General features: G+C 44.9%; 1 protein-coding gene across 1 annotated transcript; it reads left to right on the forward strand.

The window, feature by feature from the left end:
* Window positions 1-78: 78 nt before the first annotated feature.
* On the forward strand, window positions 79-8,142 carry scarf1 (scavenger receptor class F, member 1). The gene is made up of 13 exons (XM_029680938.2): window positions 79-570; window positions 793-854; window positions 967-1,068; window positions 1,301-1,568; window positions 1,748-2,011; window positions 2,224-2,442; window positions 2,609-2,737; window positions 2,968-3,074; window positions 3,239-3,347; window positions 3,427-3,551; window positions 6,129-6,266; window positions 6,374-6,563; window positions 6,752-8,142. Exons 1-13 carry the CDS (start codon window positions 470-472, stop codon window positions 7,824-7,826), a joined length of 2,889 nt encoding a protein of 962 aa, XP_029536798.2. The 5' UTR covers window positions 79-469; the 3' UTR covers window positions 7,827-8,142.
* Window positions 8,143-13,806: the final 5,664 nt, after the last annotated feature.

Consider the following 13,806-nt stretch of genomic DNA (forward strand, 5'->3'; position numbering starts at 1 on the left):
CTTACTGAGGCAGATTGAATGGGAGGAAGTGGTTCTAACTTCCCCAGGAAAGAGGGAGAGGAAACATACGGGTTTGGACAGCTCAGTCAGGGATTACTGGGCCTACAACTACAAGACTAATGATTGACGAGAGCTAGGCTGGGCAGAAAGACGGATAGAGGGAGAGGAAAAAAAGAGAGACTGACTTCCAAGACCACAGAGCTGGGCTGGGGGAAAAGAAAGGTAAAGAGAGAGAGTGACTTGGGAGAAAGACATAGGGAGAGAGAGAGAAAGAATCGAGAAAGAGAGGAGAGTGCTTTCAATTTCCATTGTCCTCTTCTGGACTTGGGAAGAGAATAGTGAGAGAAAGAGGAGAAAAGGAGAAAGTGATTTTTCCGGGATAGGATTCTGGTTTTGGGACAGGGACAGGCGTGATTTGGACGGTCTGAGACCTTTTGTGGGCTGGTACGGACCTGGTTGTGGGGTGGACATGGGCCTGTTTCTGACGGGTCTAGGATTACTGCTCTGCTGTTCCCTCTCCTCCCCTCAGAGACTGGCTCCCTCAGAGAGAAATGTCTGCCAGGACCTCAGGTGATGATTACATTCCACTCTCACACCTTATTTTTCTCTCTCGCTTTCATTTTCTGCCTTTTCCATCAAGCAGTATATTCTTATTTTATGAAACATTTTCAGAAACTTAATAATTGTAATCTTCCATTATTTCATGAAAAAAACAGTCAAAAGAAATGTGACCCATAAGGAAACTTCCTAGTATGCTTTATGGTATGTATTTTGTTTACCCTTCTCAAACAGGGATCCCTCCAATCTTGTCTGTTGTACTGGATGGAGGCAACAGGGAGAGGAGTGTACTATACGTGAGTACCAGTAGATTGTGTAGAACCATCCAGGGCACACAAGAACAGGTTTTTCATCTTGTTTAGGTACTATTGTATAATTCAGCACTGTGTCTGTTGTTTATGACTCCAGCTGTGTGTGATGGTGAGCAGGCCTGCCAGCAGGATGAGGTGTGTGTATACCCGGGCGTCTGTCGTTGTCGCCCTGGCTACTATGGAGCCCACTGCAAGACACGTAAGTTAAACCAACTCTGACATTTAAGTTACATAGGCTATGTCACTAAAAATATATATTTTTAACACAACAACAACCAATATCGTAACTTTGGTAGCACTTTACATTGCAGGAATAAAAGGGCAAGAACATTGTAATTAAGTGCAAACTACTGAAATATTACAGCCTGTCTCCCTCTTCGGGCTGCCCTCCAGAGTACTACTGAAGTATTACAACCTGTCTCCCTCTACAGGCTGCCCTCCAGAGTTCTGGGCACCGGACTGCCGTGAGATGTGCAAGTGCCACCCTCACGGGCGCTGTGACCCGATCACGGGCGAGTGCACATGCCTCCCCAACCGCTGGGGGCCACTCTGCCAGAACGCCTGCAGATGTGGCCGCCACGGGCACTGTCACCCTGTGCACGGCAACTGCACCTGCGATGAGGGCTGGTGGACGCCCACCTGTACCAAGCAGTGCCAGTGCTACCCAGGCACCTCCACCTGCGACCCACTGACCGGCAGGTGAGAGAGAATGAGTTTATTTACAGTGGGAGGCATTAGTTAGCTTAGAGATGAACTTCTTGATGCAATTTAGCCTGCAATTTACAAATTAAAAGGGTGGTGTCACACACCATATTTTTCAACACAATTGCTAAAACACAATAGAAATATATGTTTTCTTAAAAAACGTTGGTTGGCAGGTGTCAGTGTGCCTCAGGGTACTGGGGTCAGAAGTGCAGCCTTCGCTGTAGCTGCTACAAATCGTCGTGCCAACAGAAGACGGGGGCGTGCGAGTGCCAGAACGGGTGGTGGGGTCTGTCGTGTGATCGCCGCTGTAACTGTGACCTGAAGCACAGCGAGTGTCGTGCCGTCAGCGGGGAGTGTTTATGTCAGCCTGGGTACAAGGGAGCCGTCTGTAATGAGCCATGTGGACCTGGGGAGTATGGCAGTGGGTGTACACTGAGGTAAGCCAGTGTATATGGATATTGCAGTGGTGCTTTGGATTACATGATTGGGATGGTACTGCCTTGTCATTGTGCTGTTGATCAATATGGATGAATGATGGTTCGGGAGACTTCTGAGCACTTTATGTAGGTTTGTACCTGTGTCTATCCTGAAATGGCTACAGTATGTATTCAGTTGGACTGTTCCATGGATGTCTCTCTCTCCTGTGTAGCTGTGGCCACTGTAAACGAGGCCAGTCGTGCTCTGTGGTTGACGGTGTCTGTACGGCCTGTGAGCCTGGGTGGAACGGCACACGCTGTGACCGGCCGTGCAAGCGGGGTTACCATGGAAACGACTGCCATGAGGCCTGCCCACGCTGCAGGAACGGTGAACCATGCAACCCCAGGACGGGGGCGTGTTCACGATGTGATCCAGGATGGACCGGACCCAGGTGTGTGTGTGTTTGATGACTAACTACCAGTGATATGTATCTGAGACCTTTTACAGTAATTCCCAGACATGACAGTGTCAATGATACCGAAGAGGTTCAGCGTTTTCTTCAATTGCTGACAGTTTTGTTGTCCGTCTGTTACCTGGGCCACTCTGTTTGTCTGCAGATGTGACAAGCCATGCTTTAACAGAACATTCGGGGACGCCTGCCGCTTCCTGTGCAGCCCCTGTTTCCATGGCCACTGTGATCACGTGACAGGAAGTTGTGTCTGTGGGCCCGGGTTCCAGGGACAGAGGTGAGAGTATGGAGAAAGCAGACAGGTTCTGTTCGAATACTCTTAAAATGCATCTTTCCTTTCTCCCTTCCTTGAAGTAATCACTGATGTGAACAATGGTTCAAATAAATATGTTTCTCCAATCCAATACTGTCTGATTTAGACATCTTGCTGTTTGTGTATCTCAATGTCACGTTAGGTGATTGTGTATCTGGCTGTCACTAACAGGTTTCTCTCTGTTGTGTCCCCAGTTGTAATATCACCTGTCCAGACCAGCTGTATGGCTTTAACTGTTCCTCTGTCTGTGACTGTGGAGAGGGCACCGCCTGTCACCCAGAAACGGGGGCGTGTCCATACAGTATGCACTCCTCCTATTGGATACAGCTCCAGTTGGTTATTAATGTGTAGTTACTGATAAGTAAAAGTAGATGGGTCTATGGATTCAAATATTTTTTCCCCTCAAGAAGGAATATGTGAGGTTGAATCACATTTGTTTATGTGTGGGTGTGTGTGTGGTGTTAGGTGGTCACAGGGCTCTGATCGCTGGTCTCCTGGTCCCTCTGATCTTGGTGCTGCTGGGTCTGGTCTGCTGCTGCTGCTGCTGTGGAGGACCTACTGACGGCAAAGACAGGTGTGTGTGTGTGTATGATTCTGATGGCAAAGGCAAGTGTGTGTGTGTGTGTTCCTCTGACCTTGCTCTGGTCCTACAGGGTAGCAGTGGGTGACGGTGGTACCTCTGTCCGTATGAAGTATCATGTGTATAATGTCCTGGCCAACGTGAGCTCTGCTGTACCCTGTATCTCTGTCTGGTCCTCTGGGCTACCCAGAGTCACAGGTCAGTCCAATATCACACTAGATATCATATATGTCTGTATGTACGGTACCAGTCAAAGTTTGGACACACCTACTCATTCAAGGGTGTTTCTTCATTTGTACTATTTTCTACATTGTAGACAAAGACATCAAAACTAAGCTGTCATCAAGGCAAAGGGTGGCTACTTTTAAGAATTTCAAATGTAAAATGTATAACACTTTTCTTTATATGGAATCATGTACTAACCAAAAAACTGTTATACATTTTACATTTGAAATTCTTAAAAGTAGCCACCTTTTGCCTTGATGACAGCTTTGCACACTCTTGGCATTCTCTCAACCAGCTTCATGAGGTAATCACCTGGAATGCATTTCAATTAACAGGTGTGCCTTGTTAAAAGTTCATTTGATTTTCTTCTTAATGCGTTTGAGGCAATCAGTTGTGCTGTGACAAGGTAGGGGTGGTATACAGAAGATAGCCCTATTTTGTAAAAGATCAAGTCCATATTATGGCAAGAACAGCTCAAATAAGCAAAGAGAAATGACATTCCGTCATTACCTTAAGACATTAAGGTCAGTCAATCCAGAAAATGTATTCAAGAGCGGTCACAAAAACCAAGTGCTATGGTGAAACCTGCTCATGAGGATTGCCACAGAAAAGGAAGACAGAGTTCCCTCTGCTGCAGAGGATAAGTTTATTAGAGTTACCAGCCTCAGAAATTGCAGTCCAAATAAATGCTTCACAGAGTTCAAGTAACAGACACATCTCAACATCAGCTGTTCAGAGGAGACTGTGTGAATCAGGCCTTCATGATTGAATTGCTGCAAAGAAACTAAAGGACACCAATAAGAAGAGACTTGCTTGGGCCAAGAAACAACAGCAATGGACATTAGACCAGTGGAAATCTGTCCTTTGGGCTGATGAGTCCAAATTTGAGATTTTTGGTTCCAACCGCTGTGCCTTTGTGAGATGCAGAGTAGGTGAACAGATGATCTCCGCATGTGTTGTTCCCACCGGTCCTTTGCTGGTGACACTGTCAGTGATTTATTTAGAATTCAAGGCACACTTAACCAGCATGGCTACAACAGCATTCTGCAGCGATACGCCATACCATCTGTTTGTGCTTGATAGTGGTGCTATCATTTGTTTTTCAACAGGACAATGACCCAACACACCTCCAGGCTGTGTAAGGGCTATTTGACCAAGAAGGATGCATCAGATGACCTGGCCTCCACAATCACCTGACCTCAACCCAATGGTTTGGGATGAATTGGACCGCACATTGAAGGAAAAGCAGCCAACAAGTGCTCAGCATATGTGGGAAAGCCTTCGAGACTGTTGCAAAAGCATTCCAGGTGAAGCTGGTTGAGAGAATGCCAAGAGTGTGCAAAGCTGTCATCAAGGCAAAGGGTGGCTACTGTGAACGGATCAGCTTGTCCAAAACACCCCAACACAGGCGGGAGGTAAAACATGAACAGACCAGAGGCAGTGGTTGTGATTCATTTTCTTGAGATTGTTTACTAAACAGGTTCTTTCGCCCAACAAAATAATTTCAGTACAGGGTAACGTCCAACGCTGTCACCAGCGTAACAAAACAAATAAATAGAAACTAAACAACCAAAAGGCCGTGGCCAGGGGAATGCAAAACAACAAACGGCTACACCTGTCTTTAGACTATCGTCTACACAGCATAGTTACCGGAGGAACGCTTCTCTCTACCTAAAGCCTGCCTTGGTTAACAGAGAGACAAGGTGCCCCAGTAAACAAAGCTTTCTCTTCTACACAGCATAGTTAGCCTGCCTTGGTTAACAGAGAGGAGGAACGCTTCTCTCTACCTAAAGCCTGCCTTGGTTAACAGAGAGACAAGGTGCCCCAGTAAACAAAGCTTTCTCTTCTACACAGCATAGTTACCGGAGGAACGCTTCTCTCTACCTAAAGCCTGCCTTGGTTAACAGAGAGACAAGGTGCCCCAGTAAACAAAGCTTTCTCTTCTACACAGCATAGTTACCGGAGGAACGCTTCTCTCTACCTAAAGCCTGCCTTGGTTAACAGAGAGACAAGGGGCCCCAGTAAACAAAGCTTTCTCTGAGGTAGGAAAATCTGGCATCCCCACAGGTTTCTCCTCCCAATCCTCCCCCAGCGCCTCTCCTGGCACACCTATATAGAGGAAGACACAAAGCAATTAGTGGGCCCAGGTGTGTACTAATTGGCTTTACACTGAGTACCTATCCCCTGTGGAGGGTGCTGTCGTGTCGTCTTCCTCCGGCTGGTCACTGAACTCTCACACTACTTTGAAGAATCTAAAATATAGTTGTTTATCACTGTTTTTGGTTACTACATGATTCCATATGTGTTATTTCATAGTTGAATGTCTTCACTATTATTCTACAATTTAGAAAATAGTAAAAAATAAAGAAAAACCCTTAAATGAGTAGGTGTGTCCAAACTTTTGACTGGTACTGTATGTAAGGAAGAAACTCCAGTACTTGTTAGATGCTCTCAAGGTTTTTCTCCATGCACTTGGAAACATGAGAGGTGTGCATGCTATACTTATTACAATATTATGACAATAATTATAATAAGCACTTCTCTCTCCAGTGTCCCACCACGACCCTGAGCTGACATTCAACCACAGTTTCATAGAGCCTCCCTCCTCAGGCTGGGTGACGGACGGATCCTCCTTCGACAGTGATGAGGAGACCGGAGAGGCTCTCTACTGTGTCCCCCCCAGAGAAGGTAATCAGTGTGTGTGTGTGTGTCTGTGTTCAACCCTTTGTGCTTTGTTGACTCCCTATTTTCTCTCTCTCCTTGTCCCTCCCTTTACCCAATTCTTCCTCCCTCAGACATCCCTGCAGTGGCGGGCGGTGAGTTCCAGGAGTTCCAGCATGAGATGAGTTCTAAGTGTAACATGTTCCCCGACCCCTCTGCCTTCAGCGTTAGTGCAGAAGACATGTCCCTCCCCTTTGGCATCCCCCGCACCTCCAGCAACGCCAAGTCCAAACGCCCCTCCGTCTCCTTCGCCGAAGGCACCAGGTAACACCAGGTCGCAGTCATCATGATGAGGACATTGGACGCTACACACACCACGCGACACTACGCGACGCTTCAATTCCCTTTTTAACTTGTCTCTGCAAAGTTACAGTTATCGCAATTGATGTTGAGAGTTTGTCAAATTAATTTATTCTTTGGGATTAATAAAGTTCAATCTCACCTCATCCCAGGTTCAGCCCCAAGGAGCGCCGAGGCTCTGCCCAGGACCTGACTCCCGGGGCCCCCCGCACCAAACCTAAGTCCCCCTGGGGGGTCCTGATGCTGTCAGCCCTCCAGGCCCATGGAGGGAAGGCCTCAGAGGGGGAAGAGACGGAGACAGGTGAGGGGGGTGTGGATGGATGTGGAGGTGGGACTGGACCATTGGAAGAACCAGGATCCAGTGGTGAAGCAGGGGACCCCGATGTGGACAGGTACACGGCCACCCCGTCCCAAGCCATGTCTACCCTGCAGGTGCCTGGAGCATTGCTAGGAAGAAGACGCACCATATCCAACGCTGCTGTTAACAGAAAGGGTGGGCAATCACCAGGGTCCACATCCAATGGCCAGCAGACAGAGATCGATAAAGGGATGGACAAGGTGACCACAGTGTACGTGACAGTGGGTAAGGCGGGGGTGGGGAGGCCCCTGTCTAAACTAGAGCTCCCCAGCTCGGAGGGCCCGGTACAGGCCATGCTACGCAGGCTAGGCAGCCTCCAGAAACATAAAGACCAGGAGGGGGGAACTAGGTCCAAGGGTAAGATCCCGGGGGCGGAGGGGATCACCAAGCCACCCAGGAGGAAGCTAGGGGCCAGGGCCAGTGTGTGGGAGCAGGGGGGTCACCCACCCTTGGGGGTGGAGGGTTCTGTAGGGGAAGGCGTACCTATGAGGAAACCCAGTAGGAGGAAACAGCACGCCCACCACAGCTCGCCTGCTGTCATGGGAAACACTGACAATGGCACTAACACTCACCCCCCACTAGAGGGTGCCAATGCCACCATTATGCCTACGAGGCCCCTGTCCTCCATTTTGAAAAGTGTGCCAGAGGTCGCTGGGTTAGAAGTCATGGGTGAAAGGTCAGCGGTGAGGGGAGAGAATGGTGACCCTGGGATGCAGACTGAGACTGACAGTGGATATCTAACAGTCGGGCCAGCTGGAGTTGTAACCAACGCTGTTAGTCTGAGTGAAGTCATCACCAATGACGGAGTGGTGGCCAGTGTGGACGATGGAGCTAACCAATATGAGAATGTGATGATTATGCATTCCTAACTTCAGATGCGAATGACTGTGCTGCTCTATCTCCTCTCACAACCGAGTATGTAGTTTGACTACTAATGAATGAGGAATTTGGAAACTAGCTTAATGTACTGAAGTTAACAGTTGAGTCTGACATTAACTAACTTTACAATATTGAGTATACCATTTTATGAATTACAATATGTACATGATGGTTCTGTACAATATGTACTGTATGTATGTATATCATACAACAATAGGATCATGTTGAAATCGCCTTACCAAATAGTAATCGACACTGTAACTGCCATGTGTGAAACAACTATACAAATTAAAACAAAAAAATGCATGCTCCGATCTGTGCACTTTGTTCACTTTGGCTTGTCTGTCATCACTAGGCTAAGCTGCTAACGTTAGCCATCAAGCAAGGAAAGTTTGTCCCAGATGAGTTTTGCAATGGAGCCTCTTTGTCTGCAGAAATAAATGAATGGTTCCATCGCTGTAGGAGCTGTATCTACTACCCTTGGTTTTGAGACAAACCGGATCACTCAGACTTCCAATGCGGCAATTGTTTGCTTGTCGAGAATTATAGGCTTGAGGTGGCTTCCTTGATCACGCAGGTCACCAGCCTACGTAAGATACTGGGGAAAACGCAGAGTGGAATGTTTACCATTTATACGCCGGTGCTGCACTGCGTTCGTCCATGTTGGATGCATCTCTGTGTGGTCATTTGTCGTTATCCGACTGGCCGGAGTCGAAGGAGCACAGCAAGAGGAGCATGGCAATCAACGATGGTCGCATGTCATGAGCTGTGGAAGCCAAAGACAGCGGCCTCCCACAATGCAATCTACACTCCCTACGAGAGGCCCGGAGCAGATACAAACAACAAATTGTTTCGCCGCCCTAGAGCCTGATCTTCCTGCACCTTCGTCGCTGGGGGTAACTGCGTCTACGATTTCGAAGTCGAATTTCGGCAACCTTCCATCCCTGCTCTGGATCAAGCGGGACCTCTTCATCTGTCAGAGGCGTGCATGCCTGTGAAGCGTGGGAGTGGGCGTATTTCCTCGTCCTTCTCATCAGCCATGATTTGGGCAGCTCCATGGTAAGAACTGTTCCTGGTGCAAAAACAATGTCCTATTCCAGAGCTTGAGTAAATGACGTTACTAAGCTGCTCCCTAATGTACTACATCAGGACATGGAAACCGACTCTATCGTAGGTAATGGGGGAGTAAATGACATTACTAAGCTGCTCCCTAATGTACTACATCAGGACATGGAAATCGACTCTATCGTAAGTAATGGGGGTGTTAATGACATTACTAAGCTGCTCCCTAATGTACTACATCAGGACATGGAAATCGACTCTATCGTAGGTAATGGGGGAGTAAATGACATTACTAAGCTGCTCCCTAATGTACTACATCAGGACATGTTAATGAAATCTAATGTACTACATCAGGACATGGAAATCGACTCTATCGTAGGTAATGGGGGTGTTAATGACATTACTAAGCTGCTCCCTAATGTACTACATCAGGACATGGAAATCGACTCTATCGTAGTTAATGGGGGTGTTAATGACATTATGAAGGGCAGCTCTGATCAGTTGAAACTGGATTTTAAAGCACTGATTGACTCTCTGCTAGACACAAATAAAAGACCCATCATATCTGGCCCTGTGCCCTCTCTGAATCGTGGCATTGAACGCTTTAGCAGGATTCTTTCTCTTCACAACTGGTTACGTGATTATTGCAAGCCAATGGGTGTAACTTTTGTTGACAATTTCGATACCTTTTGGAAACAAAAGGAGGATGGGATCCACCCAAAGTATTTGGGTTCCTGGATCCTTTCACAGAATTATAAGGCTGTGTCTCAAGCCCAGCTCAGTTAATCCCTACCATTGTGTCACTGAGTCATCATAATGCTTTAGCAAATGTACATTATACCAGGGGCATTGGAAGACACAATGTAAGTAACTTAATTTATGTCCCTCTATGTGCCCTGAATGCCTCTGCTGATCCTACAGCTATTCTATGCAGCAATTGTGTGCTTATGAACCAGATGTATGCTGTTAGCACTGAGGCGGTGTGCCGTAGTAGGAAGTCCACTGTGTGCAGCTCACCCTGCACTAACATAAATAACATGAGAATATCGACTTTTGCTAAGCTTCCCAGTAAAGCAATGAAAACAAGCAAGCATCCCAGAAAACTGCTTAAAATAGCCCATGTCAACATATGTAGCTTAAGAAACAAGGTTAATTAAATGAATAACTTGCTAGTAACAGATGACATTCATATTTTGACAATCTCTGAAACTCACTTAGATAATATCTTTGATGATACAGTGGTGACAATACAAGGTTATAACATATACAGAAAATACAGAAATGCCAGTGGTGGAGGTGTTGCTGTTTATATTCAGAACCACATTCCTGTAAAGATTAGAGAGGATCTCATGTTAAATACTGTTGAAGTAATATGGCTTCAGGTTCATCTGCCTCACCTAAAGCCCATTATTGTGGGAAGCTGTTGTAGACCACCAAGTGCTAACAGTCAGTATCTGGATAATGTGTGAAATTCTTGATAGTGTATGTGATATCAACAGAAAGGTATATTTTCTGGGTGATTTAAATATTGACTGGCTTTCATCAAGCTGCCCACTCAAGAGAAAGCTTTAAACTAAAGCCAGTGCCTGCAACCTGGTTCAGGTTATCAGTCAACCTATCAGGGTAGTTACAAACAGCACAGGAATTAACTCATCAACATGTATTGATCACATCTTTACTAACGCTGCAGAAATGTGTTTAAAAGCCGTATCCAGATCCATTGGGTGTAGTCATCACAGTATAGTAGCCATATCTAGGAAAGTGTAATAGAGGTCATACTATAAGTTTTGTAATGATTCCTATGTTGTTGATGTAAAGAATATTTGTTGGTCTGTGGTGTACAATGAGACGTTGCACTTGACACATTTATGAAATTGCTTATCCAAGTTACTAATAAGCATGGATTTAACAAACCTGTTAAATCCACATGAATTGATGAGGAATTGAAACATTGTATGGTTGAGAGGGATGAGGCCTAAGGAATGGCAAATAAGTCTGGCTGCACAACCGATTGGCAAATGTACTGCAAATTGAGAAATCATGTGACTAAACTGAATAAAAAGAAGAAGAAACTACACTATGGAACAAAGATAAATAACATAAAGAATGATAGTAAAAAGCTTTGGAGCACTTTCAATTACATTTTTGGGAAAAAGGCAAACTCAGCTCCATCATTCATCATTCATCACAAAACCAACTGATATTGCCAACTACTTTATTTATTTTTTCATTGGCAAGATTAGCAAACGTAGGCATGACATGCCAGCAACGAACGCTGACACTTCACATCAAAGTATATCTGACCAAATTAAGACAATAATTGTAATTTTGAATTCTGTAAAGTCAGTGTGGAAGAGGTGAAAAAAATATTGTTGTCTATCAACAATGACAAGCAACCAGGGTCTGACAACTTGGATGGAAAATTACTAAGGTAAAATCAGGAATTCCCCATGGCAGCTTTCTAGGCCCCTAACCTTTTTCATTCTTTACTAACGACATGCCACTGGCTTTGAGAAAATCCAGTGTGTCGATGTATGCGGATGACTCAACATTATACACTTCAGCTCCTACAGTGAGAGAAACCACTGCAACACTTAACAAAGAGCTGCAGTTAGTTTGAGAATGGGTGGTAAGGAATAAGTTAGTCCTAAATATTTCAAAAGCTTAAAGCACTGTTTTTGGGACAAATCATTCACTAAACCCTAAACCTCAACTACATCTTGTAATAAATAATGTGGAAATTGAGCAAGTTGAGGTGACTAAGCTGCTTGGAGTAACCCTGGATTGTAAACTGTCATGGTCAAAACATATTGATAAAACAGTAGCTAAAATGGGGAGAAGTCTGTCCATAATAAAGCGCTGCTCTACCTTCTTAACAGCACTATCAACAAGGCATGTCCTACAGGCTCTAGTTTTGTCTCACCTGAATACTGTTCAGTCGTGTGGTCGGGTGCCCCCAAGAGGGACTTAGGAAAATTGCAATTGGATCAGAACAGGGCAGCACGTCTTGCCCTTGGATGTACATGGAAAGCAAACATTGATAATATGTATGTCAATCTCTCCTGACTCAAAGTGGAGGAGAGGTTGACTTCATCACTACTTGTATTTGTGAGAGGTATTTGTTGACAGCACCGAGCTGTCTGTTTAAACGACTAGCACACAGCTCAGACACCCATGCGTACCCCACAAGACATGCCATCAGAAGTCTCTTCACAGTCCCCAAGTCCAGAACAGACTATGGGAGGAGCACAGTATTACATAGAGCCTTGAATACGTGGAACTCTATTCCACTTCAGGTAACTGATGCAAGCAGTGGAATCAGATTGTTTAAAAACAGATAAAAACACACCTTATGGAACAGCGAGGACTGTGAAGCAACACAAACATAGGCGCAGACACATGCACACACACACAATAACACACGCACTATACACACACGTACACATGGATTTTGTTTTGTAGATATGTGGTAGTGGAGTAGGGGCCTGAGGGCACACACTTAGTGTGTTGTAAAATATGTTATGAATGTATTGTAATGTTTTTAAAATTGTATAATTGCCTTAATTTTGCCTGACCCCAGGAAGAGTAGCCGCTACCTTGGCAGAAAATAATGGGGATCCATAATAAATACAAATACAAAACATTGCTCAGAGCGAACATTGCTCTGTTGAGACAGCTTGAACCATTAAAACGGCTTGGCACTGGCAGCACCAACCCTTTCCAAACCATCATCTGTCTGTGATATATATTATTCACTGGAACACTGCGGCTGTGCCACAAATGGCACCCTGTTACTTTAATTCTGGCCCTGGTCAAAAGTAGTGCACTATAAAGGAAATAGGGTGCCATTTGGGATGTACAATGAGTGAAACAAAACAAGTGATGAAGCTGATGACATCAAATGGATTATGAAGGTGCTACTGCATGCCTGGTTGAATAGTTGCCATGTATATGATATATGTATATTATGGTGTCTGTCAGCTGCCATTCACAATACGCTAGAATTGAGAGCATTTTGGTTATGTGTGGGCATTTACAAAGAAAGGAAATTAGCCACCATAGACATAACAGTAGATACAATATTGATCTCTATGGTGACCACTCCCCCTCTGCTTGTACAGGATATAAGGAGGGGTTGACAGACGGGTAAGAATGGATGATTGATTTATTGATCTTCTTTAATCTAATGTCTGAAGGATTTTTTTAAAATCAGCAGTGAATCAACAAGTTTGGACCGTGTTCACTGTCAAATTCAAGTGGAATTGAGTTGTCATGTAAAAGAATGCAGAACAGTGTCTCATTGTAACAGATATCCCCCTGCTACCTGGCATAATCTATTTACTATCTGTAGGTTTTGCTAAGCCTCTGTCCTCTTGATCACTGTTAAGCTTGTCTCCCACATAACATGTTCTTCTACGCAGCCGAAAACAGCTCATATCATACTCCACTGAAAACGCTACAGTCAGGAAATGACGACCTGGTAGTCCAACGTTGTGTTTGTTGATGTCTTTCTAGCCTGTCATTCGCTAGGTGGTAGTAGGGTTTCTGTTTCACACTGTCAATCCAACCTTTAAAGGCTCGTCTTGTGAACTGGGTCAGATAATAGAGAGGAGAGATTGCTACATTCTACTATAGAATTCTTTAGTAAACTGTAGTATACTTTAGAATACAATATTACACACTGTGAAAGCCTACACTTCTATGTCAAAGATAATAAAACAAAAACACTATAGTAAACACTACACACACAAAAATACTACACTGTCCGCAAAAACACTACAGTAAATACTACAGTCTGCAAAAACATCACAGTAAATACTACAGTCTGCAAAAACACTACAGTAAATACTACAGTCTGCAAAAACACTACAGTAAATACTACAGTCTGCAAAAACACCACAGTAAATA

This window comes from Oncorhynchus nerka, linkage group LG14, assembly GCF_034236695.1.
Source record: "Oncorhynchus nerka isolate Pitt River linkage group LG14, Oner_Uvic_2.0, whole genome shotgun sequence".
NCBI lineage: Eukaryota > Metazoa > Chordata > Actinopteri > Salmoniformes > Salmonidae > Oncorhynchus > Oncorhynchus nerka.

What these genes read in the sequence shown, in the direction of transcription:
- scarf1 (XM_029680938.2), top strand. Translation starts at nt 470, where the DNA reads ATGGGCCTGTTTCTGACGGGTCTAGGATTACTGCTCTGCTGTTCCCTC. An exon ending in AACGGGGGCGTGTCCATACA is followed by an intron (nt 3,075 to 3,238) that starts GTATGCACTCCT and finishes GTGTGGTGTTAG; the next exon opens with GTGGTCACAGGGCTCTGATC. An exon ending in CCTACTGACGGCAAAGACAG is followed by an intron (nt 3,348 to 3,426) that starts GTGTGTGTGTGT and finishes CTGGTCCTACAG; the next exon opens with GGTAGCAGTGGGTGACGGTG.